Consider the following 27,394-nt stretch of genomic DNA (forward strand, 5'->3'; position numbering starts at 1 on the left):
TTTATACAAACATACTGATGTGTCTACATCTACAATGTGTGTATATATACACACACTTTTATACAAACATACTGATGTGTCTACATCTACAATGTGTGTATATATACACACACTTTTATACAAACATACTGATGTGTCTACATCTACAATGTGTGTATATATACACACACTTTTATACACACATACTGATGTGTCTACATCTACAATGTGTGTATATATACACACACTTTTATACATACTTACTGATGTGTCTACATCTACAATGTGTGTATATATACACAATGTGTGTATATATACACACACTTTTATACAAACATACTGATGTGTCTACATCTACAATGTGTGTATATATACACACACTTTTATACATACATACTGATGTGTCTACATCTACAATGTGTGTATATATACACACACTTTATACAAACATACTGATGTGTCTACATCTACAATGTGTGTGTCTATACACACACTTTTATACAAACATACTGATGTGTCTACATCTACAATGTGTGTATATATACACACACTTTTATACAAACATACTGATGTGTCTACATCTACAATGTGTGTATATATACACACACTTTTATACAAACATACTGATGTGTCTACATCTACAATGTGTGTATATATACACACACTTTTATACACACATACTGATGTGTCTACATCTACAATGTGTGTATATATACACACACTTTTATACACACTTACTGATGTGTCTACATTTACAATGTGTGTATATATACACACACTTTTATACATACTTACTGATGTGTCTACATCTACAATGTGTGTATATATACACAATGTGTGTATATATACACACACTTTTATATAAGTGTGTGTATATATACACATATTTTTATACATACATACATACATGTATATTCGTGTTATTAGAATCAAAATGTTGTTTTTTTATTCCACTTTATTGTATCCATCCATCCATCCATTTTCTACCGCTTATTCCCTTTCGGGGTCACGGGGGGTGCTGGCGCCTATCTCAGCTACAATCGGGCGAAAGGCAGAGTACACCCTGGACAAGTCGCCACCTCATCACAGGGCCAACACAGATAGACAGACAACATTCACACACTAGGGCCAATTTAGTGTTGCCAATCAACCTATCCCCAGGTGCATGTCTTTGGAGGTGGGAGGGGCCTATCCCCAGGTGCATGTCTTTGGAGGTGGGAGGGGCCTATCCCCAGGTGGATGTCTTTGGAGAACATGCAAACTCCACACAGAAAGATCCCGAGCCCGGGATTGAACCCAGGACTACTCAGGACCTTGGTATTGTGAGGCAGACGCACTAACCCCTCTGCCACCGTATTAGTTTTTTATTTTTATTATTATTATTATTATTTTAAGAATGTTGCAAAATGTTCTGCGGGCCACAAATGGCCCCCCAGGCCACACTTTTTTAGGTCCCTCATTTCCAGAAGATGTTGAGGTGGAGACCACATTGGGGCTTCTTTGTACTGCAGGCTGATGAAGATCAACTTTTACTAAACTGTTCAAACTAATCACATTCTGAAAAAGCCCGACTTAGCCTGCAGTGTAAAGAGTAAAAAGGGCTGACAAGTAGGGCGAGGGAGGGGGTGTGTTGGGTTCGAGTCTAAGTCTCATCCCCAAAGAAATTACTCAGTGAAGGAGAAGGACCAAGAAGACAAGTGTGGAGGTTTGAGTGTGCAGGTGGAGGAGAAGGACCAAGAAGACAAGTGTGGAGGTTTGAGTGTGCAGGTGGAGGAGAAGGACCAAGAAGACAAGTGTGGAGGTTTGAGTGTGCAGGTGGAGGAGAAGGACCAAGAAGACAAGTGTGGAGGTTTGAGTGTGCAGGTGGAGGAGAAGGACCAAGAAGACAAGTGTGGAGGTTTGAGTGTGCAGGTGGAGGAGAAGGACCAAGAAGACAAGTGTGGAGGTTTGAGTGTGCAGGTGGAGGAGAAGGACCAAGAAGACAAGTGTGGAGGTTTGAGTGTGCAGGTGGAGGAGAAGGACCAAGAAGACAAGTGTGGAGGTTTGAGTGTGCAGGTGGAGGAGAAGGACCAAGAAGACAAGTGTGGAGGTTTGAGTGTGCAGGTGGAGGAGAAGGACCAAGAAGACAAGTGTGGAGGTTTGAGTGTGCGGGTGGAGGAGAAGGACCAAGAAGACAAGTGTGGAGGTTTGAGTGTGCGGGTGGAGGAGAAGGACCAAGAAGACAAGTGTGGAGGTTTGAGTGTGCAGGTGGAGGAGAAGGACCAAGAAGACAAGTGTGGAGGTTTGAGTGTGCAGGTGGAGGAGAAGGACCAAGAAGACAAGTGTGGAGGTTTGAGTGTGCAGGTGGAGGAGAAGGACCAAGAAGACAAGTGTGGAGGTTTGAGTGTGCAGGTGGAGAAGGATCCACTGTCGTTACAAAGCACGTCTTTGGATCTTTAGCTGGGACTTTTGTTACACCTCAATAACATATGTCTTTTACGCCCGGAAGACAGAGAAGACAATCCTCCGGTGGCTTGATCGTCTCCGGTAAAAATGCCACCAACTTGATACGTCGTCTGCAGGCTAATCGTCCGGACGTCAGCAACTAATGTTTGGAAATGATTGCAAGGAAGGTAAATGTGAAATGTACTTGCTGAAAAATGTTGTGCAATTTGAATGGACTGAAATGACTCTAAATTTAATTCAATTTAGATGAGACTAAAACTAAAATATCGTAGATTCTGGCCTACAAGTTGCTACTTTTTTCCTACGCTTGTAGAACGCTGCGGCTAATTATTGGATTTTTCTTGGCTAATGGCCGTAATAGTTTTCAATAAACACAAGCAAAGGAACTAAAAATGTGTGTTACGGTTTGTGTTATGGCGCCAACTTTTGGACGAGTTGGCTCACTGCAGGTGTTGCAAGTCGAAAATGTACTTCCTGTCTCGATGCCTCGAACTTGAAGTAAAACCGTCCTTCGCGTTTCTGCTCGAAAGGATTCTTCATCCATCACTCCAAGCGACATTGGTAAGTTTTACAATACAACTAAAACAGTTCATACTTACTAAACCCTCCCATGCATATTTGCACGTGCTATCCTAATGTAATAAGGGTAGCATTGTTAGCATTAGCAAATTTGCTAACACATTTACAAGTGTCTGTGTTAGTATTATTAACCCACAACAGCGTTCTTTTTGTATCGTTTCAATTCCACAGATCCCTCAGTAATTCACCAAAACAGTGGGTTGAAAAAGCACTTCTAGTTTTCTGCCTTGAGCCAGAAGTGTAACCGTCCATAGTATTTCTGCTCGAAAGGATTCTTCATTCATCACTCAGAACGTTTGTAAGTTTTACAATACAACTAAAACAGTTCATACTTACTAAACCCTCCCATGCATATTTGCACGTGCTATCCTAATGTAATAAGGGTAGCATTGTTAGCATTAGCAAATTTGCTAACACATTTACAAGTGTCTGTGTTAGTATTATTAACCCACAACAGCGTTCTTTTTGTATTGTTTCAATTCCACAGATCCCTCAGTAATTCACCAAAACAGTGGGTTGAAAAAGCACTTCTAGTTTTCTGCCTTGAACCAGAAGTGTAACCGTCCATAGTATTTCTGCTCGAAAGGATTCTTCATTCATCACTCAGAACGTTTGTAAGTTTTACAATATAACTAAAACAATTCTTACTTACTAAACCATCCCATGTGTGATGTCTGTGGGAGTGTTTCTCATGCACATTTGTACGTGTAATCAAGCCAGCATCTACCAGTGTGCGTGTTAGTATTAGTACCTTATAATGGCTTAATTTTTGTGAAGTGTGAAGTGAAGTGAATTATATTTATATAGCGCTTTTCTCTAGTGACTCAAAGCGCTTTACATAGTGAAACCCAATATCTAAGTTACATTTAAACCAGTGTGGGTGGCACTGGGAGCAGGTGGGTAAAGTGTCTTGCCCAAGGACACAACGGCAGTGACTAGGATGGCGGAAGCGGGAATCGAACCTGCAACCCTCAAGTTGCTGGCACGGCCACTCTACCAACCGAGCTATACCGCCATGTTTCAGTTTTTGTAAATTCACCCAAACGTCACTGTGGAGTTATTGAGTCTGTTTAGCGGATTGAGAGCTAGCTTCCGCAGCTAGCGGGTCCGTCACCATGACTTCTGTTTTGTTTGATCAGCCGTTTTACTGCCGTGTTTCAGACACTGTTCGGAAACATTTATAGTATGTAAATGAACAGAACTATTCCCGTGTAAATAAGTCATTTCACAAGGTATATATGAGGGGCTAATATACGGAAATCTGCGGCTTGTAGTCGGCAAAATAGGATATACTTGCTAACACATTTACAAGTGTCTGTGTTAGTATTATTAACCCACAACAGCGTTCTTTTTGTATTGTTTCAATTCCACAGATCCCTCAGTAATTCACCAAAACAGTGGGTTGAAAAAGCACTTCTAGTTTTCTGCCTTGAACCAGAAGTGTAATATACGGAAATCTGCGGCTTGTAGTCGGCAAAATAGGATATACTTGCTAACACATTTACAAGTGTCTGTGTTAGTATTATTAACCCACAACAGCGTTCTTTTTGTATTGTTTCAATTCCACAGATCCCTCAGTAATTCACCAAAACAGTGGGTTGAAAAAGCCCTTCTAGTTTTCTGCCTTGAACCAGAAGTGTAATATACGGAAATCTGCGGCTTGTAGTCGGCAAAATAGGATATACTTGCTAACACATTTACAAGTGTCTGTGTTAGTATTATTAACCCACAACAGCGTTCTTTTTGTATTGTTTCAATTCCACAGATCCCTCAGTAATTCACCAAAACAGTGGGTTGAAAAAGCACTTCTAGTTTTCTGCCTTGAACCAGAAGTGTAATATACGGAAATCTGCGGCTTGTAGTCGGCAAAATAGGATATACTTGCTAACACATTTACAAGTGTCTGTGTTAGTATTATTAACCCACAACAGCGTTCTTTTTGTATTGTTTCAATTCCACAGATCCCTCAGTAATTCACCAAAACAGTGGGTTTAAAAAAGCACTTCTAGTTTTCTGCCTTGAACCAGAAGTGTAATATACGGAAATCTGCGGCTTGTAGTCGGCAAAATAGGATATACTTGCTAACACATTTACAAGTGTCTGTGTTAGTATTATTAACCCACAACAGCGTTCTTTTTGTATTGTTTCAATTCCACAGATCCCTCAGTAATTCACCAAAACAGTGGGTTGAAAAAGCACTTCTAGTTTTCTGCCTTGAACCAGAAGTGTAATATACGGAAATCTGCGGCTTGTAGTCGGCAAAATAGGATATACTTGCTAACACATTTACAAGTGTCTGTGTTAGTATTATTAACCCACAACAGCGTTCTTTTTGTATTGTTTCAATTCCACAGATCCCTCAGTAATTCACCAAAACAGTGGGTTGAAAAAGCACTTCTAGTTTTCTGCCTTGAACCAGAAGTGTAATATACGGAAATCTGCGGCTTGTAGTCGGCAAAATAGGATATACTTGCTAACACATTTACAAGTGTCTGTGTTAGTATTATTAACCCACAACAGCGTTCTTTTTGTATTGTTTCAATTCCACAGATCCCTCAGTAATTCACCAAAACAGTGGGTTGAAAAAGCACTTCTAGTTTTCTGCCTTGAGCCAGAAGTGTAACCGTCCATAGTATTTCTGCTCGAAAGGATTCTTCATTCATCACTCAGAACGTTTGTAAGTTTTACAATATAACTAAAACAATTCTTACTTACTAAACCATCCCATGTGTGATGTCTGTGGGAGTGTTTCTCATGCACATTTGTACGTGTAATCAAGCCAACATCTACCAGTGTGCGTGTTAGTATTAGTACCTTATAATGGCTTCATTTTTGTGAAGTGTGAAGTGAAGTGAATTATATTTATATAGCGCTTTTCTCTAGTGACTCAAAGCGCTTTACATAGTGAAACCCAATATCTAAGTTACATTTAAACCAGTGTGGGTGGCACTGGGAGCAGGTGGGTAAAGTGTCTTGCCCAAGGACACAACGGCAGTGACTAGGATGGCGGAAGCGGGAATCGAACCTGCAACCCTCAAGTTGCTGGCGCGGCCACTCTACCAACCGAGCTATACCGCCATGTTTCAGTTTTTGTAAATTCACCCAAACGTCACTGTGGAGTTATTGAGTCTGTTTAGCGGATTGAGAGCTAGCTTCCGCAGCTAGCGGGTCCGTCACCATGACTTCTGTTTTGTTTGATCAGCCGTTTTACTGCCGTGTTTCGGACACTGTTTGGAAACATTTATAGTATGTAAATGAACAGAACTATTCCCGTGTAAATAAGTCATTTCACAAAGGTATATATGAGGGGCTAATATACGGAAATCTGCGGCTTGTAGTCGGCAAAATAGGATATACTTATGTGACCTCACATGTCACAAACATTCTTTAACAAAAGACTGGAATTCCTTCTAGCCACAAAGCGTAGCTATAATGAGCCAATGCTAATTGCTAATATGTGTCTCCCTTCAGTCCTCCAGCCTGGGTTGTTTATCATTCTAGAGCACTTAGTTCCACATACAAGCCTCCTGTAGTTTGAAGCGTTATTGCGACTAAAAAGAAAGCCACTCCTTCCTTTTCTCACCCGCAGCCCATTTAGCTTTATCTCCGTCTCCACCGTGGATAATCCAAGCTGAATGTCAATACGCCAAATGATTCCAATTCAATTTATTCTGTCTGCTTCAGTCAACAGCTACTGTCTTTCTATTCCCTTCTCTTTTAGCCTGTCTCTCTCTGTGTGTGTGTCTGTGTGTGTGTGTGTGTGTGTAACTATTAGAGGTGAGCAAAAGGACAATGGATATACATTGTTGTGGTGCACGAAACAAAAACTAAAACAAAATCATGTGTGAGCAAGATTGGGGATGGATGCTCACTTTGGGATTTGGGGGTAAAAGCAGCAAGAACAGGAGAGTGTGTGTGCGTGTGTGTGTGTGTGTGTGTGTGTGTGTGTGTGTGTGTGTGTGTGTGTGTGTGTGAGACAGGAGGCGGGGGAGGAGATTTTTGTGCTGACTTTCTGGTGTTTGGCTAATAAGTGTGGAGGCAGAGCTTTAATGTCTAAAATGTCAGGCCTGATAAATGTTTGCATCCCTGCTGATGTCAGCCAGACACCGATGATAAACATACACTCAATATTTATTTATTTATGTGTGCCGGCATTCTTAAGGGACACAAGATGGGGTGACCTGAACATTAAATCTCAATCTGTCCTCCTCCCCCCCCCCTCAGCTTTTGCACCACCTGTCTGACCATCCATCCACCAGGGACCATGTGGCTCTTTGCTGGCTCTTTACTGGCCCTTTGCAGAGCTTGGGTCCTCACATTAATTTCCCAACTAGGGGGGGAGAAGGTGGTGGGGTATCAAAAGAAATCAATTCACAATCCTTATTTTAACGCTGTTTAATCGATTTATAAAATCAATGAAAAAAAAAAATAAATAAAAAATTACAAGAAATAAAATATATATATATACATATACATGTACACACACACACACACACACACACACACACACACACACACACACACACACACACACACACATATATATATATATAAACAACGGGGAGTAGGTGGGATTTAAAACATCAAAAATCAATAGAGAAAAAATCTATAAAAATTTATATATATTTACATATATACACATATATATATATACATATATATATATATACTATTTTTTGATTAACCACAATTCTTCTTTTGCAATGATTCTTAATCAATTAAAAAATAATATAAAAAAAAAAATCAATTTTTATTGTTATTTTTTTATATCTGTCCTGTCCAGCCACTCAGACTAATCATATAGTAGATGTAGATGATCTATATCCGCTCTACATGTACTTTACACACCATATAGTAGATGTAGATGATCTATATCCGCTCTACATGTACTTTACACACCATATAGTAGATGTAGATGATCTATATCTGCTGTACATGTACTTTACACACCATATAGTAGATGTAGATGATCTATATCCGCTCTACATGTACTTTACACACCATATAGTAGATGTAGATCATCTATATCTGCTCAAACATGTACTTTACACACCATATAGTAGATGTAGATGATCTATATCCGCTCTACATGTACTTTACACACCATATAGTAGATGTAGATCTATATCTGCTGTACATGTACTTTACACACCATATAGTAGATGTAGATGATCTATATCCGCTCTACATGTACTTTACACACCATATAGTAGATGTAGATGATCTATATCTGCTGTACATGTACTTTACACACCATATAGTAGATGTAGATGATCTATATCCGCTCTACATGTACTTTACACACCATATAGTAGATGTAGATCTATATCTGCTGTACATGTACTTTAAACACCATATAGTAGATGTAGATGATCTATATCCGCTCTACATGTACTTTACACACCATATAGTAGATGTAGATGATCTATATCTGCTGTACATGTACTTTACATACCATATAGTAGATGTAGATGATCTATATCTGCTGTACATGTACTTTACACACCATATAGTAGATGTAGATGATCTATATCTGCTGTACATGTACTTTACACACCATATAGTAGATGTAGATGATCTATATCCGCTGTACATGTACTTTACACACCATATAGTAGATGTAGATGATCTATATCTGCTGTACATGTACTTTACACACCATATAGTAGATGTAGATGATCTATATCCGCTCTACATGTACTTTACACACCATATAGTAGATGTAGATGATCTATATCTGCTGTACATGTACTTTACACACCATGTAGTATGTGTAGATGATCTATATCTGCTGTACATGTACTTTACACACCATATAGTAGATGTAGATGATCTATATCCGCTCTACATGGACTTTACAAAAGAGACTTCTCTTGTTGCCTTATTTGTGTTTGATTATGTCAAATATTTGGCAAGAATTTTCTTCTAGAAAAGAAAAGGTGTTTTAAGAAATAAAAGAATTGATGAAAGCTGCTTATGTATTTGATGGAGGAATGTAGTTGCTGATGGAAGTGACGCCCAATGTTTAGAAAAAGTTGACATTTTGAGCGAGGAACATGTTTTTGTGAGGCTGAAGATCGCTGATCAAGTGAAGAAGTAAACACCAAGGACCAAATGTCATTAGAAATGACTGAATGGGAAGTGACAATATTAGCAAAGTGTGGATCATAGCACACAAGTGACAATATTAGCAAAGTGTAGATCATAGCACACAAGTGACAATATTAGCAAAGTGTGGATCATAGCACACAAGTGACAATATTAGCAAAGTGTGGATCATAGCACACAAGTGACAATATTAGCAAAGTATGGAAAATAGCACACAAGTGACAATATTAGCAAAGTGTGGATCATAGCACACAAGTGACAATATTAGCAAAGTGTGGATCATAGGACACAAGTGACAATATTAGCAAAGTGTAGATCATAGCACACAAGTGACAATATTAGCAAAGTGTAGATCATAGCACACGAGTGACAATATTAGCAAAGTGTGGATCATAGCACACAAGTGACAATATTAGCAAAGTGTGGATCATAGCACACAAGTGACAATATTAGCAAAGTGTGGATGATGGCACACAAGTGACAATATTAGCAAAGTGTGGATCATAGCACACAAGTGACAATATTAGCAAAGTATGGATCATAGCACACAAGTGACAATATTAGCAAAGTGTGGATGATGGCACGCAAGTGACAATATTAGCAAAGTGTAGATCATAGAACACAAGTGACAATATTAGCAAAGTGTGGATGATGGCATACAAGTGACAATATTAGCAAAGTGTGGATCATAGCACACAAGTGACACTATTAGCAAAGTGTGGATCATAGCACACAAGTGACAATATTAGCAAAGTGTGGATCATAGCACACGAGTGACAGTATTAGCAAAGTGTGGATGATGGCACACAAGTGACAATATTAGCAAAGTGTGGATCATAGCACACAAGTGACAATATTAGCAAAGTGTGGATGATGGCACACAAGTGACAATATTAGCAAAGTGTGGATGATGGCACACAAGTGACAATATTAGCAAAGTGTGGATCATAGCACACAAGTGACAATATTAGCAAAGTATGGATCATAGCACACAAGTGACAATATTAGCAAAGTGTGGATGATGGCACGCAAGTGACAATATTAGCAAAGTGTGGATCATAGCACACAAGTGACAATATTAGCAAAGTGTGGATCATAGCACACAAGTGACAATATTAGCAAAGTGTGGATCATAGCACACAAGTGACAATATTAGCAAAGTGTGGATCATAGCACACAAGTGACAATATTAGCAAAGTGTGGATGATGGCACGCAAGTGACAATATTAGCAAAGTGTAGATCATAGAACACAAGTGACAATATTAGCAAAGTGTGGATGATGGCACGCAAGTGTCAATATTAGCAAAGTGTGGATGATGGCACACAAGTGACAATATTAGCAAAGTGTGGATCATAGCACACAAGTGACAATATTAGCAAAGTGTAGATCATAGCACACAAGTGACAATATTAGCAAAGTGTGGATCATAGCACACAAGTGACAATATTAGCAAAGTGTGGATCATAGCACACAAGTGACAATATTAGCAAAGTGTGGATCATAGCACACAAGTGACAATATTAGCAAAGTGTGGATGATGGCATACAAGTGACAATATTAGCAAAGTGTGGATGATGGCACACAAGTGACAATATTAGCAAAGTGTGGATGATGGCACAAAAGGAAAGGCCTGAGGGAGGAAAGCTGCACGCTTGACAAGACTATTGATTGCAGAGCACACATCCTAATGAAAGCCTTTGTCTCTGCAGATGTAACGCTGGCTAGCAGGCAGACAGGGAAGTGAATCATCCCTGAGGGGGTTGGGGGGGGGGGGGGGACTGTCATGTCAGGCTTGAACAGCTTTTGTCTTTAAAAAGCTCCCCTTATTAGCAGCGACAACATGTCATATTGGACGCAACACAGCAGGAACATGGAAACAAATGCAATGAGCATATTTTTGTGACTATAAGGCGCACCGGACTATAAGGTGCACTGCTGACTAGCGGGACTATTCAGGTCCATCAGGTCTATTGTCATACAAAAGATGATAACGTGCGCTAAAGGGCTCATGTTATTATCATTATTTTCTTGTCTCTTTGGGGTTTTGTGGGCGGCTCTTATTTCTGTGGCTCCACTTCCACAGCTTCTTCTTTGCTTCCATAGCGAGTCTACTGACGGATATAAGTTGCATTTCTACGTGACTACCATCAGTTCTAAAGACTATGAGTCACTACTTTTATCCTACACTTCGCACCCTGAGGCTAATTAATAGATTTTTCTTGGCGGACGGCATTAATATAAATAGTTCAAAACAAAAAAACATAGAAGAGATTTGCTATCATTTGTGCTGTGGCGCCATCTTTAGGACGTTTTTAGTTTGCTGACGTCAGGTCCTGCGGATTCAGAATCACAATCCCAGAAGTTTTTATTGCCATTGTTTGACAACGGGTTCACAAACTAGAAATGTTTCTTGGTGCAATCGTGCAGGTGTTGTGGTGTCCATCCATTTATCAATTTCAACCGGAAGTAGAAGTGCCCTTCCATCTATTACAAACCCTGTTTCCATATGAGTTGGGGAATGGTGTTAGATGTAAATATAAACAGAATACAATGATTTGCAAATCCTTTTCAAGCCATATTCAGTTGAATATGCTACAAAGACAACATATTTCATGTTCAAACTGATAAATAAACCTTTTTTTTTTTTGCAAATAATCATAACTTTAGAATTTGATGCCAGCAACACGTGACAAAGAAGTTGGGAAAGGTGGCAATAAATACTGATAAAGTTGAGCAATGCTCATCAAACACTTATTTGGAACATCCCACAGGTGTGCAGGCTAATTGGGAACAGGTGGGTGCCTCAATTGGCTATAAAAACAGCTTCCCAAAAAATGCTCAGTCTTTCACAAGAAAGGATGGGGCGAGGTACACCCCTTTGTCCACAACTGCGTGGGCAAATAGTCAAACAGTTTAAGAACAACCTTTCTCAAAGTGCAATTGCAAGAAATTTAGGGATTTCAACATCTAGGCTCCATAATATCATCAAAAGGTTCAGAGAATCTGGAGAAATCACTCCACGTAAGCGGCATGGCCGGAAAACAACATTGAATGACCGTGACCTTCCATCCCTCAGACGGCACTGTATCAAAAACCGACATCAATCTCCAAAAGATATCACCACATGGGCTCAGGAACACTTCACAAAACCACTGTCACTAAATACAGTTGGTTGCTACTTCTGTAAGGGCAAGTTAAAGCTCTACTATGCAAAGTGAAAGCCATTTATCAACAACATCCAGAAACGCCGCCGGCTTCTCTGAGCCCGAGATCATCTAAGATGGACTGATGTAATGTAGAAAAGTGTTCTGTGGTCTGACGAGTCCACATTTCAAATTGTTTTTGAAAAATATTCCACATCGTGTCGTGCGGACCAAAGGGGAAGTGAACCATCCAGACTGTTATCGACGCAAAGTGTAAAAGCCAGCATGTGTGATGGTATGGGGGTGCATTAGTGCCCAAGGCATGGGTAACTTACACATCTGTGAAGGCACCATTAATGCTGAAAGGTACATACAGCTTTTGGAACAACATATGTTGTCATCAAGGACGCCCCTGATTATTTCAGCAAGACAATGCCAAGCCATCTGTTACAACAGCGTGGCTTTGTAGTAAAAGAGTGCGAGTACTCTTCTGGTCCACCTGCAGTCCAGACCTGTCTCCCATGGAAAATGTGTGGTGCATTATGAAGCGTAAAATAGGACAGCGGAGACCCCGGACTGTTGAAGGACTGAAGCTCTACATAAAACAAGAACGGGAAAGAATTCCACTTTCAAAGCTTCAGCAATTAGTTTCCTCAGTTCCCAAACGTTTATTGAGTGTTGTTAACAGAAAAGGTGATGTAACACAGTGGTGAACATGCCCTTTCCCAACTACTTTGGCACGTGTTGCAGCCATGAAATTCTAAGTTAATTATTATTTGCTTAAAAAAATAAAGTTTATGAGTTTGAACATCAAATATGTTGTCTTTGTAGCATATTCAACTGAATATGGCTTGAAAAGGATTTGCAAATCATTGTATTCTGTTTATATTTACATCTAACACCATTTCCCAACTCATATGGAAACTGGGTTTGTAAGCAATCATTATAAATAAATAAATGATAATTGGGTTGTACTTGTATAGCGCTTTTCTACCTTCAAGGTACTCAAAGCGCTTTGACACTACTTCCACATTTACCCATTCACACACACATTCACACACTGATGGAGGGAGCTGCCATGCAAGGCGCCAACCAGCACCCATCAGGAGCAAGGGTGAAGTGTCTTGCTCAGGACACAACGGACGTGATGAGGTTGGTTCTAGGTGGGATTTGAACCAGTGACCCTCGGGTTGCGCACGGCCACTCTCCCACTGCGCCACGCCGTCCCTTAATTAACATTGCTTTTGACCCTCACATTTTCAGTAGAGCCAAAATAAATTCATAAAAGAAGCAAACTTAACAAATGTTTTTGAGACCAACAAGTATGTGCTCCAATCACTACATCACAAAAAAATAAGAGTTGTAGAAATGATTGGAAAGTCAAGACAGCCATGACATCATCTTCTTTACATGTGTAACTATACTTTTGACCACTACTGTATATATATATATATATATATACGTTCAAAACAAGATGGAATAATCACAACGCCTCCTTTAGAAACCAGACTTTGCAGAATTCCACAGAACTCAGCAAACACATTTGGAACCTCAAAGACAATAATGTTGAATATTCAATAACATGGCAAATTCTTGCATCCAGCTCACCTTACAACAGTGGTAATAAAAGATGCAACCTATGCTTAAAAGAAAAACTGTTTATTATATATCATCCAGATCTATCATCCCTCAACAAGCGCAGTGAAATCATTTCAACCTGCCGCCATAGACGGAAACACCTCCTAGGTAACACATGAGCCAATCACCACACCCTACGCCTGCTTGTACCCACCCACTCTGTGCTCTATATAAACCATTGTATGTGAATGCTTCCATTAAAATCTCCTGATGATTGAGGGAACCCCTCATGAAACAGATTTGTAGAGATGAAGTAGTCTTGTGATTTTTTTCCCACACCTACATATTGCGCTCTACCACGGTATCGAGCACTATTCTCCGGATAATCCAATCAAGACATATATATATATATATATATATATATATATATATATATATATATATATATATATATATATATATATGTGTGTGTGTGTGTGTGTGCGTAGGCTGCACGTGTTGGTGAGCATTGGCATTGCAACTTCATCACACACTTGAAGTCAGAGCACAAGTAAAGTGAACTGACACACACAGCCGTGCTGTGTGTGTGTGCGCCTATGTGTGTGTGTGTTTGTGCGTGTGTGTGTGTGTGAGACCCCCCTGCGGTGAGACCTAATTTAAAGTGGAAAGATCTTCCCAGTGAGATGGTGTTGGTGACAAGAAGAAGGCAAAAAGATCCGCACAAAGCAAACATGAACATAAATGAGACAGACAACACGCAGAAGAAGAAGCCGGAAAGCTTCTTGATGCCTCTTTAACAAGCCTTCTTGTTGATGTGTGTGTGTGTGTGTGTGTGTGTGTGTGTGTGACTCACAGGGTTGAGCAGCACGGTGAGGAAGAGCTCTCCTCCTCGGATGCTTGTGTCGAGTTCTTTAGGTCCGCCAGGATACTCCTTGTAGTAGATAGTGTGAGTGAACAGTCCACACGTCTGGCGAGGCAACACCTGCAGTACACAAACACACACAACAATGTGTGTCACACACACAACAAGGTGTGTCACATGTACAAACACACACAACAAGGTGTGTCACACACACAACAAGGTGTGTCACACACAGAAAGGTGTCACACACACAAAGGACAATATTTTATCAACTGATTGCAATAATGTAAATTTGTTTTCACTAATAAAGGAAGCAAAAATATGAGTTATTTTATCTTTGTGCAAACATTTGACACAGTGTGTTGTCCAGTTTATGAGATGCCATGCAAGTGTAAGCCACTGTGACACTATTGTTCTTTTTCATTATTATCATAAATGTCTAATGATAATGTCAATGAGGGATTTTTAATCACTGCTATGCTGAAATGATAACTGATATTGATACTGTTGTTGATAATATTCATTTTTGTTTCACTACTTTTGGTTTGTTCTGTGTGGTGTTTGTGTCTCCTCTCAATTGTTCTGTTTATTGCAGTTCTGAGTGTTGCTGGCTCAGCTTTGCTTTTGGAATTGGATTGCATTGTTATGGTATTGCTGTGTAGTGGTTTGTTGGATTGATAACCCCCCCCCCCCCCCCAAAAAAAAAAAACAAACAAACAAAAAAAATTTTTTTTAAATGAGAATCGATTCTGAATCGCACAACGTAAACGATTCGATTTGTATTAGAATAGATTTTTCCACACACCCCTAATGTATACACACACATATATATATATATATATACATATATATGTATACACACATATATATATACACACTTGTGTGTATACGTGTATGTGTGTATGTATACACACAGATGTATATATATATATATATATATAGATATACACACACACACTTGTCTGTATACAGGTATGTCTGTATGTATGTATACACATGGATGTATATATATACACACTTGTGTGTATACATGTATGTATGTATGTATGTATACACACAGATATGTACATATATATATATATATATATATATAGATTTATACATGTGTGTATACATCTATGTATGTATGTATACACACGGATGTATATATATATATATATACATGTATAAATATATATGTACATGTATAAATATATATATATATATATATATATATATATATATATATATATATATATATGTATACAGATGCACACACACTTGTGTGTATCAATCAATCAATCAATGTTTATTTATATAGCCCCAAATCACAAATGTCTCAAAGGACTGCACAAATCATTACGACTACGACATCCTCGGAAGAACCCACATGTATGTATGTATACACACAGATGTATATATATAGATATATATACACACACACACTTGTGTGTATACATGTATGTATGTATGTATACACACAGATGTATGTATATGTATGTAAGATTGGAACACAAGAGGGGATTTTATTTTTCTTTATTTTTCATTGCCATGCAAGTTTTATAGTGTTTTATTGCTGTGCATGTTTGTACATTTTAGAATTTGATTGTCCTTTTAATTGCATGTTTTTACTCCTTTGCTGGTATTTAAAGACATTGCCCCTTTTAGCTTGCTGCCCCTAACAACCAAAGTGGCCAATCAAACGGCACGGTAAATTGGACACACCTGTGGAGCATTAGGACTGCATGTTTAAAAGGAGCAACAGGAGGAAGGAGAGAGTTTTAGAGCAGGGTCGACAGAAAAAAACGACAGGCTTTGCCAGGAGGAGAGGGGACGGCTAGAGATAGGGGATAGGCTAGAGAAGGAGAGGGGACGGCTAGGGATAGGCGATAGGCTAGAGAAGGAGAGGGGACGGCTGGGGATAGGGGATAGGCTAGAGAAGAGAGGGGACAGCTAGAGATAGGGGATAGGCTAGAGAAAGAGAGGGAACAGTTAGAGATAGGGGATAGGCTAGAGAAGGAAAGGGGACGGCTAGGGATAGGCGATAGGCTAGAGAAAGAGAGGGAATGGTTAGAGATAGGGGATAGGCTAGAGAAGGAGAGGGGATGGCCGGAGATAGGGGATAGGCTAGAGAGGAGAGGGGATGGCTAGAGATAGGGGATAGGCTAGAGAAGGAGAGGGGACGGCTGGGGATAGGGGATAGGCTAGAGAGGAGAGGGGACAGCTAGAGAAAGGGGATAGGCTAGAGAAAGAGAGGGAACAGTTAGAGATAGGGGATAGGCTAGAGAAGGAGAGGGGACGGCTAGAGATTGGGGATAGGCTAGAGCGGGAGAGGGGACGGTTGGAGATAGGGGATAGGCTAGAGAAGGAGAGGGGACGGCTAGGGATAGGCGATAGGCTAGAGAAAGAGAGGGAACGGTTAGAGATAGGGGATAGGCTAGAGAGGAGAGGGGATGGCTAGAGATAGGGGATAGGCTAGAGAAGGAGAGGGGATGGCCAGAGATAGGGGATAGGCTAGAGAGGAGAGGGGATAGGCTAGAGATAGGGGATAGGCTAGAGAAGGAGAGGGGACGGCTGGGGATAGGGGATAGGCTAGAGAAGGAGAGGGGATGGCTAGAGATAGGGGATAGGCTAGAGAAGGAGAGGGGACAGCTAGAGATAGGGGATAGGCTAGAGAAAGAGAGGGAACGGTTAGAGATAGGGGAGAGGCTAGGGAAGGAGAGGGGATGGCTAGAGATAGGGGATAGGCTAGAGAGGAGAGGGGATGGCTAGAGATAGGGGATAGGCTAGAGAGGAGAGGGGACAGCTAGAGATAGGGGATAGGCTAGAGAAAGAGAGGGAACAGTTAGAGATAGGGGATAGGCTAGAGAAGGAGAGGGGACGGCTAGAGATAGGGGATAGGCTAGAGCGGGAGAGGGGACGGTTGGAGATAGGGGATAGGCTAGAGAAGGAGAGGGGATGGCTAGGGACAGGCGATAGGCTAGAGAAAGAGAGGGAACGGTTAGAGATAGGGGATAGGCTAGAGAAGGAGAGGGGATGGCCAGAGATAGGGGATAGGCTAGAGAGGAGAGGGGATGGCTAGAGATAGGGGATAGGCTAGAGAAGGAGAGGGGATGGCCAGAGATAGGGGATAGGCTAGAGAGGAGAGGGGATAGGCTAGAGATAGGGGATAGGCTAGAGAAGGAGAGGGGACGGCTGGGGATAGGGGATAGGCTAGAGAAGGAGAGGGGATGGCTAGGGATAGGGGATAAGCTAGAGAAGGAGAGGGGATGGCTAGAGATAGGGGATAGGCTAGAGAGGAGAGGGGGCGGCTAGAGATAGGGGATAGGCTAGAGAAAGAGAGGGAAGAGTTAGAGATAGGGGATAGGCTAGAGAAGGAGAGGGGATGGCTAGAGATAGGGGATAGGCTAGAGAGGAGAGGGGACGGCTAGAGATAGGGGATAGGCTAGAGAAGGAGAGGGGATGGCTAGAGATAGAGGATAGGCTAGAGAAGGAGAGGGGATGGCCAGAGATAGGGGATAGGCTAGAGAGGAGAGGGGATGGCTAGAGATAGGGGATAGGCTAGAGAAGGAGAGGGGACGGCTGGGGATAGGGGATAGGCTAGGGAAGGAGAGGGGACGGCTAGAGATAGGGGATAGGCTAGAGAAGGAGAGGGGATGGCTAGTGATAGGGGATAGGCTAGGGAAGGAGAGGGGACGGCTAGAGATAGGGGATAGGCTAGAGAAGGAGAGGGGACGGCTAGAGATAGGGGATAGGCTAGAGAAGGAGAGGGGACGGCTAGAGATAGGGGATAGGCTAGAGAAGTAGAGGGCACGGCAGGATTCGGCAGGTTCTGGCCGGGACGATGAAGAATCGACAGGCTTTTCCAAGAGCGACCAGGTGGACGCACGCAGGTTGGGAAGGAACCCCCAGGATGACACAGCAGACCCTGCAGGCTACTGGAGTGAACCCCAAGAACCACACAACAGGCAGGGGCAGAGGAGACTCTGCCGCCCAAGTAGGTGCCGTGTGTTGTGGATCTGTGTGGACACCCAAAGGACACCTTTGGCTGAGGGCTTGCGGGCTCGTGTGTCGTACGCTGGCTGTGTGGTTCTGTGGACAGGGGGGAGATTTGGACCCAGGGACCTGCAGCGACCCCCGGAAGCGACCCTTTTACAATGCGGTCTGCTGAAAATGATGGAAAGCGCCACTCTACATAGCAACTGACAAAGTTGGAATTGCACATTCTAAGATATTCAACTGTCTACTGCCATCTGGTGAATGTGTCACGTTTCACATGTCAAGTAAACTCTGACAAATGTGGCCACATCAGTCCCCTTCCTACAGTACATCAGACCGTATTGAAAGGGGAGAAGAGCAAGTCGGAAACATTACTTCCACAACGCTGGCATCAATGAGGCACATAATGGAGTGGCGTTTACTTTACACGCCATTCCTTTCATGTGCTTCTATGACAAGTCACTTGTGTTTACACGCCATTAGTTTCATGTGCTTCTATGACAAGTCACTTGTGTTTACACACCATTAGTTTCATGTGCTTCTATGCCAAGTCACTTGTGTTTACACACCATTAGTTTCATGTGCTTCTATGACAAGTCACTTGTGTTTACACACCATTAGTTTCATGTGCTTCTATGACAAGTCACTTGTGTTTACACACCATTAGTTTCATGTGCTTCTATGACAAGTCACTTGTGTTTACACACCATTAGTTTCATGTGCTTCTATGACAAGTCACTTGTGTTTACACACCATTAGTTTCATGTGCTTCTATGACAAGTCACTTGTGTTTACACACCATTAGTTTCATGTGCTTCTATGACAAGTCACTTGTGTTTACACGCCATTAGTTTCATGTGCTTCTATGACAAGTCACTTGTGTTTACACGCCATTAGTTTCATGTGCTTCTATGACAAGTCACTTGTGTTTACACACCATTAGTTTCATGTGCTTCTATGACAAGTCACTTGTGTTTACACACCATTAGTTTCATGTGCTTCTATGACAAGTCACTTGTGTTTACACACCATTAGTTTCATGTGCTTCTATGACAAGTCACTTGTGTTTACACACCATTACTTCATGTGCTTCTATGACAAGTCACTTGTGTTTACACACCATTAGTTTCATGTGCTTCTATGACAAGTCACTTGTGTTTACACGCTATTAGTTTCATGTGCTTCTATGACAAGTCACTTGTGTTTACACACCATTAGTTTCATGTGCTTCTATGACAAGTCACTTGTGTTTACACACCATTAGTTTCATGTGCTTCTATGACAAGTCACTTGTGTTTACACACCATTAGTTTCATGTGCTTCTATGACAAGTCACTTGTGTTTACACACCATTAGTTTCATGTGCTTCTATGACAAGTCACTTGTGTTTACACACCATTAGTTTCATGTGCTTTTATGACAAGTCACTTGTGTTTACACACCATTAGTTTCATGTGCTTCTATGACAAGTCACTTGTGTTTACACACCATTAGTTTCATGTGTTTCTATGACAAGTCACTTGTGTTCACACACCATTAGTTTCATGTGCTTCTATGACAAGTCGCTTGTGTTTACACACCATTAGTTTCATGTGCTTCTATGACAAGTCACTTGTGTTTACACACCATTAGTTTCATGTGCTTCTATGACAAGTCACTTGTGTTTACACACCATTGGTTTCATGTGCTTCTATGACAAGTCACTTGTGTTTACACACCATTAGTTTCATGTGCTTCTATGACAAGTCACTTGTGTTTACACACCATTAGTTTCATGTGCTTCTATGACAAGTCACTTGTGTTTACACACCATTAGTTTCATGTGCTTCTATGACAAGTCACTTGTGTTTACACACCATTAGTTTCATGTGCTTCTATGACAAGTCACTTGTGTTTACACACCATTAGTTTCATGTGCTTCTATGACAAGTCACTTGTGTTTACACACCATTAGTTTCATGTGCTTCTATGACAAGTCACTTGTGTTTACACACCATTAGTTTCATGTGCTTCTATGACAAGTCACTTGTGTTTACACACCATTAGTTTCATGTGCTTCTATGACAAGTCACTTGTGTTTACACACCATTAGTTTCATGTGCTTCTATGACAAGTCACTTGTGTTTACACACCATTACTTCATGTGCTTCTATGACAAGTCACTTGTGTTTACACACCATTAGTTTCATGTGCTTCTATGACAAGTCACTTGTGTTTACACACCATTACTTCATGTGTTTCTATGACAAGTCACTTGTGTTTACACACCATTAGTTTCATGTGCTTCTATGACAAGTCACTTGTGTTTACACACCATTAGTTTCATGTGCTTCTATGACAAGTCATTTGTGTTTACACACCATTAGTTTCATGTGCTTCTATGACAAGTCACTTGTGTTTACACGCTATTAGTTTCATAGCGTGTTTCTATGAGAACCTTGGAGAGGACCACATATGTGGGCAACCCCCCCACCCACTAGGGGACCGAAAGCAATGGATGTGGAGCAAGTCTAACATGATAATGTGAAAGTTCAATCCATAGTGGATCCAAGACAGCCGCGAGAGTTTAGTTCAAAAAAGATGCAAGACAGCAGTGAGAGTCCCGTCCACAAGAAACCATCCCAAGCGGAGTCGGATCAGCAGCGTAGAGATGTCCCCAACCGATACACAGGCGAGTGGTCCATCCTGGGTCCCGACTCTGGACAGACAGTACTTCATCCATGGTCATCGGACCGGACCCCCTCCACAAGGGAAGGGGGGACAGAGGAGAAAAAGAAAAGAAGCAGCAGATCAACTGGTCTAAAAAGGAGGTCTATTTAAAGGCTAGAGTATACAAATGAGTTTTAAGGTGAAACCTAAATGCTTCTACTGAGGTAGCATCTCGAACTGTTACCGGGAGGGCATTCCAGAGTACTGGAGCCCGAAATGAAAACGCTCTATAGCCCGCAGACTTTTTTTGGGCTCTAGGAATCACTAATAAGCCGGAGTCTTTTGAACGCAGATTTCTTGCCGGGACATACGGTACAATACAATCGGCAAGATAGGCTGGAGCTAGACCGTGTAGTATTTTATACGTAAGTAGTAAAACCTTAAAGGCACATCTTAAGTGCACAGGAAGCCAGTGAGGACTCACTCATGCAGGTGAGTCCAAGGCCACAGACCATCAGGTCTTGGGGTGAGGTCTGCTGTGTGTCTTGAGTGAGGATTCCCTCATGCAGGTGAGTCCAGGGCAACAGACCATCAGGTCTTGGGGTGAGGTCTGCTGTGTGACTTGAGTGAGGACTCCCTCATGCAGGTGAGTCCAAGGCCACAGACCATCAGGTCTTGGGGTGAGGTCTGCTGTGTGACTTGAGTGAGGACTCCCTCATGCAGGTGAGTCCAAGGCCACAGACCATCAGGTCTTGGGGTGAGGTCTGCTGTGTGACTTGAGTGAGGACTCCCTCATGCAGGTGAGTCCAAGGCCACAGACCATCAGGTCTTGGGGTGAGGTCTGCTGTGTGTCTTCAATCAATGTCAATCAATGTTTATTTATATAGCCCCAAATCACAAATGTCTCAAAGGACTGCACAAATCATTACGACTACAACATCCTCGGAAGAACCCACAAAAGGGCAAGGAAAACTCACACCCAGTGGGCAGGGAGAATTCACATCCAGTGGGACGCCAGTGACAATGCTGACTATGAGAAACCTTGGAGAGGACCTCAGATGTGGACAACCCCCCCCCTCTAGGGGACCGAAAGCAATGGATGTCGAGCGGGTCTAACATGATACTGTGAAAGTTCAATCCATAGTGGCTCCAAGACAGCAGCGAGAGTCCCGTCCACAGGAAACCATCTCAAGCGGATCAGCAGCGTAGAGATGTCCCCAACCGATACAGGCGAGCGGTCCATCCTGGGTCCCGACGGGCGGTCCATCCTGGGTCTCAACTCTGGACAGCCAGTACTTCATCCATGGTCATCGGACCGGACCCCCTCCACAAGGGAGGGGGGGACATAGGAGAAAGAAAAGAAGCGGCAGATCAACTGGTCTAAAAAGGAGGTCTATTTAAAGGCTAGAATATACAGATGAGTTTTAAGGTGAGACTTAAATGCTTCTACTGAGGTAACATCTCAAACTGTTACCGGGAGGGCATTCCAGAGTACTGAAGCCCGAAATGAAAACACTCTATAGCCCGCAGACTTTTTTTGAGCTCTAGGAATCACTAATAAGCCGGAGTCTTTTGAACGCAGATTTCATGCCGGGACATATGGTACAATACAATCGGCAAGATAGGCTGGAGCTAGACCGTGTAGTATTTTATACGTAAGTAGTAAAACCTTAAAGTCACATCTTAAGTGCACAGGAAGCCAGTGCAGGTGAGCCAGTACAGGCGTAATATGATCAAACTTTCTTGTTCTTGTCAAAAGTCTAGCAGCCGCATTTTGTACCAACTGTAATCTTTTAATGCTAGACATGGGGAGACCCGAAAATAATACGTTACAGTAATCGAGACGAGACGTAACAAACGCATGGATAATGATCTCGGCGTCTTTAGTGGACAAAATGGAGCGAATTTTAGCGATATTGCGGAGATGAAAGAAGGCCGTTTTAGTAACGCTTTTAATGTGTGACTCAAAGGAGAGAGTTGGGTCGAAGATAATACCCAGATTTTTTACAGAGTCACCTTGTTTTATTATTTGGTTGTCAAATGTTAAAGTTGTATTATTAAATAGAGGTCGGTGTCTAGCAGGACCGATAATCAGCATTTCCGTTTTTTTGGCATTAAGTTGCAAAAAGTTAGCGGACATCCATTGTTTAATTTCATTAAGACACGCTTCCAACTGACTACAGTCCGGCGTGTTGGTCAGCTTTAGGGGCATGTAGAGTTGGGTGTCATCAGCATAACAGTGAAAGCTAATACCGTATTTGCGTATGACGTCACCCAGCGGCAGCATGTAGATGCTGAAGAGTGCAGGGCCAAGGACCGAACCCTGGGGAACTCCACACGTTACCTTAACGTAGTCCAAGGTCACATTGTTATGGGAGACACACTGCATCCTATCAGTAAGATAAGAGTTAAACCATGACAGGGCTGAGTCTGACATACCAATTCGTATTTTGATACGCTCTAATAAAATATTATGATCGACGGTATCGAAAGCAGCGCTAAGATCGAGGAGCAGCAACATAGATGACGCATCAGAGTCCATCGTTAGCAATAGATCATTAGTCAATTTTGCGAGGGCTGTCTCAGTCGAGTGATTTGCCCTAAAACCGGATTGAAAGGTTTCACATAGATTGTTAGACGCTAAGTGCTCATTTAGCCGCTCTGCAACAATTTTTTCGAGGATTTTCGAAATAAAGGGAAGGTGAGACACCGGTCGGTAGTTTACCATGAGGTCAGGATCGAGGTTAGGTCTTTTAAGGAGAGGATGAATAACCGCTTTTTTGAATGCAAGGGGAACAGTGCCCGAGGAAAGTGATAAGTTTATAATATTTAGCACTGATGGACCTAATAATACAAAAGGCTCCTTGATACGTTTCCCAGGAAGTGGGTCAAGTAAACATGTTGTTTGTTTTATTCCATTTACACGTTGTAACAATCCTTCTAATGTTATTTCATCAAAACGAGAGAAACTATTTTGGATATTTGCAGTATCCGCCGTATATACAATCGTATCTGTGTTACTATAACCCCGTTGTAGCTGGGACGCATTGTCTTTAATCTCCTTTCTAATAAGTTCAATTTTCTTATTAAAGAACTTCATAAAGTCATCTGCCGAATGGGTGGAGCTACTGGAAGGAGTCCCTTGTTGGGTTAGCGATGCTACTGTACTAAACAAAAATTTTGGATCGTTTTTATTAATGCGGATGAGAGTCGAGTAATAATTAGTTTTAGCTAAGGTAAGCATGCGTTTATAAGTTATTAAACTATCACTCCATGCTTGATGGTGCACCTCAAGTTTAGTCGTGCGCCATTTGCGTTCCAGCTTTCTACATAATAATTTCTGAGCTCTAGTTTCTTCAGTAAACCATGGCGTACGCCTTTTTGGAGCCTTTTTTAACTTCAGCGGTGCTATACTATCAATGGTTTCGCGCAGGGCGTTGTTAAAGTTGTTAGTGAGGTTATCAATAGAGCCCACATACTTTGGGAACGGTGCCATTACCGAGGGCAGTAGGTCCGCAAGAGTCGTCGTTGTGGCTGTATTAATGTTGCGGCTGCTATAGCAGTTGTTATTATTATTAGCTTGCCGAACATGGGTCTGAACTTCGAATTTTATAAGGTAATGATCGGACATTACTTTAGTATACGGGGGTATCATAACTTTGGAAACGGTGATACCTCTGACAAGCACTAGGTCTATCGTATTACCGCTGCGATGCGTCGGTTCATTTATTATTTGTGTAAGACCACAGCTATCAATTATAGTCTGGAGCGCCACGCACGGTGGGTCCAATGGGGTATTAATATGGATATTAAAGTCCCCCATTATAATTATATTATCGGCGTGCGTCACTAGATCAGCAACAAACTCTGAGAATTCACTAATAAAGTCCGAATAAGGCCCTGGGGGGCGGTAGATAACGGCCAGGCACAGAGGCAGAGGTGTGGCAGACTTCATAGAAAGCACCTCAAACGATTTATATTTATTATTTAAGTTAGGACTAAAGTTAAAGTTTTCGTTGTATATTAGTGCGACACCCCCTCCCCTTTTGAGGTGACGGGCAATATGCGCATTCGTATAGTTAGGAGGGGATGCTTCATTTATCGCAAAAAAGTCGTCTGGTTTAAGCCAGGTTTCGCTAAGACCGATGACGTTAAGGTTGTTGTCTCTAATGACCTCATTGCCTAATAACGTTTTGGGAGACAAAGATCTGATGTTTAGAAAGCCCATATTATAGGTAGTGGGCTTTTTTAAGGAGTTGTTGATAAAATTATCCGTGGTAGCAATATTAATAATGTTGCGTTTATTATGCGCAGTGTACTTAAAATAATTACGACCATATCTAGGAATTGATATGACGGGAATTTTCAGATTGTCTACTTGGCGCTGCGATAAACTGAACGCATCATAATTTGCCACCTCAGTAGAACGCATGTCTAACTCTGACGTAGTCATAGACACAGTAGAAAAAACATTTTGTGAGTTGTGTATTATTCTACGAAAATTGCTATGTGTACAGGGATCATCCAGCCTGGCGCTGGCTAGTTCTAACTTAACTGACTCCATACCCAGGCTAGCAGGCTCTGTAATTGCCTGTGACTGGGCTTGCTCTAGTGCAGTTAGTCAAATGTGGCTCAATGCGAAATCTATGTTCCGAGACAAGAGGATAGCGCCTTCCTGGTTAGGGTGAAGGCCGTCTCTCCTCAGCAAGCCAGGTTTGCCCCAGAAAGAGGGCCAATTATCAATAAACGTAAATCCCTGTTGTCTGCAGAAGCTATCCAGCCACTTGTTAAGAGAGACTAATCGTCTTGAGTGAGGACTCCCTCATGATGGTGAGTCCAAGGCCACAGACCATCAGGTCTTGGGGTGAGGTCTGCTGTGTGTCTTGAGTGAGGACTCCCTCATGCAGGTGAGACCAAGGCCACAGACCATCAGGTCTTGGGGTGAGGTCTGCTGTGTGTCTTGAGTGAGGACTCCCTCATGCAGGTGAGACCAAGGCCACAGACCATCAGGTCTTGGGGTGAGGTCTGCTGTGTGTTTTGAGTAAGGACTCCCTCATGCAGGTGAGACCAAGGCCACAGACCATCAGGTCTTGGGGTGAGGTCTGCTGTGTGTCTTGAGTGAGGACTCCCTCATGCAGGTGAGACCAAGGCCACAGACCATCAGGTCTTGGGGTGAGGTCTGCTGTGTGTTTTGAGTAAGGACTCCCTCATGCAGGTGAGTCCAAGGCCACAGACCATCAGGTCTTGGGGTGAGGTCTGCTGTGTGTCTTGAGTGAGGACTCCCTCATGCAGGTGAGACCAAGGCCACAGACCATCAGGTCTTGGGGTGAGGTCTGCTGTGTGTTTTGAGTAAGGACTCCCTCATGCAGGTGAGTCCAAGGCCACAGACCATCAGGTCCTGGGATCTAACATAAGCTCCCTCATTTAAAGGGGAACTGCACCTTTTGGGAATTATGCCAATCAGTTACCATCCCTAGACACATTTACTATCATTTACAAAGGAAAATACATGTTTTTAAAAATTTTGTATACATACTAAAAAAGCTGTATGTGTGTTATTGTTTATGCTATGGCGCCATCTTTTGAACAAGTTTGCTCGCTGCAGGTGCTGCATTGCCCTTTTGTTTAGACAGAGCTTTCAACCGGAAGCACAAGTGCCATTCAGTCTTCTAGCCGTCCATAGCGGTTCTTCTTGTATGGATTCTTCATTCATCACTCCAAGCAACTTTTGTAAGTTTTGCAATATAACTAAACCAACTCTTACTTACTAAACCGTCCCATGTTTTATGTTACTGCTGTGTTACAGACACTGTTTGTAAACACTAAAGGTATGTAAATAAAGATTTACCAAATCTTCCTGTGTAAATAACTCATTTCACAATCCATGGCTTACACTCCGGTGCGACTGATACATGGAAACATGTTTTTTTTTAGAAGATTTCATGGGTGTGTCTTATATACCGGTGTATATGGTCCAGAAAATACATTAGTAATTAAATAAAGCATATGCCTTGTTTTTAATGAATACTTAGGCCGACTGTGCTACTTTAAAGTTGGTCATTATGGTGGTA

General features: G+C 41.8%; 1 protein-coding gene across 3 annotated transcripts in view; it reads right to left on the minus strand.

The window, feature by feature from the left end:
- LOC133562507 (bifunctional heparan sulfate N-deacetylase/N-sulfotransferase 4-like) overlaps positions 1 to 27,394 on the minus strand; it is a 195,437-nt gene that overhangs the window by 92,095 nt on the left and 75,948 nt on the right. For all 3 annotated transcript variants that reach the window (XM_061916631.1, XM_061916643.1, XM_061916635.1), the window contains one exon: positions 14,688 to 14,816. In XM_061916631.1, the coding sequence (XP_061772615.1) occupies positions 14,688 to 14,816 (129 nt within the window). The remainder of the gene's footprint in view (positions 1 to 14,687; positions 14,817 to 27,394) is intronic.

The sequence above is a fragment of the Nerophis ophidion genome, linkage group LG01 (genome assembly GCF_033978795.1).
Source record: "Nerophis ophidion isolate RoL-2023_Sa linkage group LG01, RoL_Noph_v1.0, whole genome shotgun sequence".
Classification (NCBI taxonomy): Eukaryota; Metazoa; Chordata; class Actinopteri; order Syngnathiformes; family Syngnathidae; genus Nerophis; species Nerophis ophidion.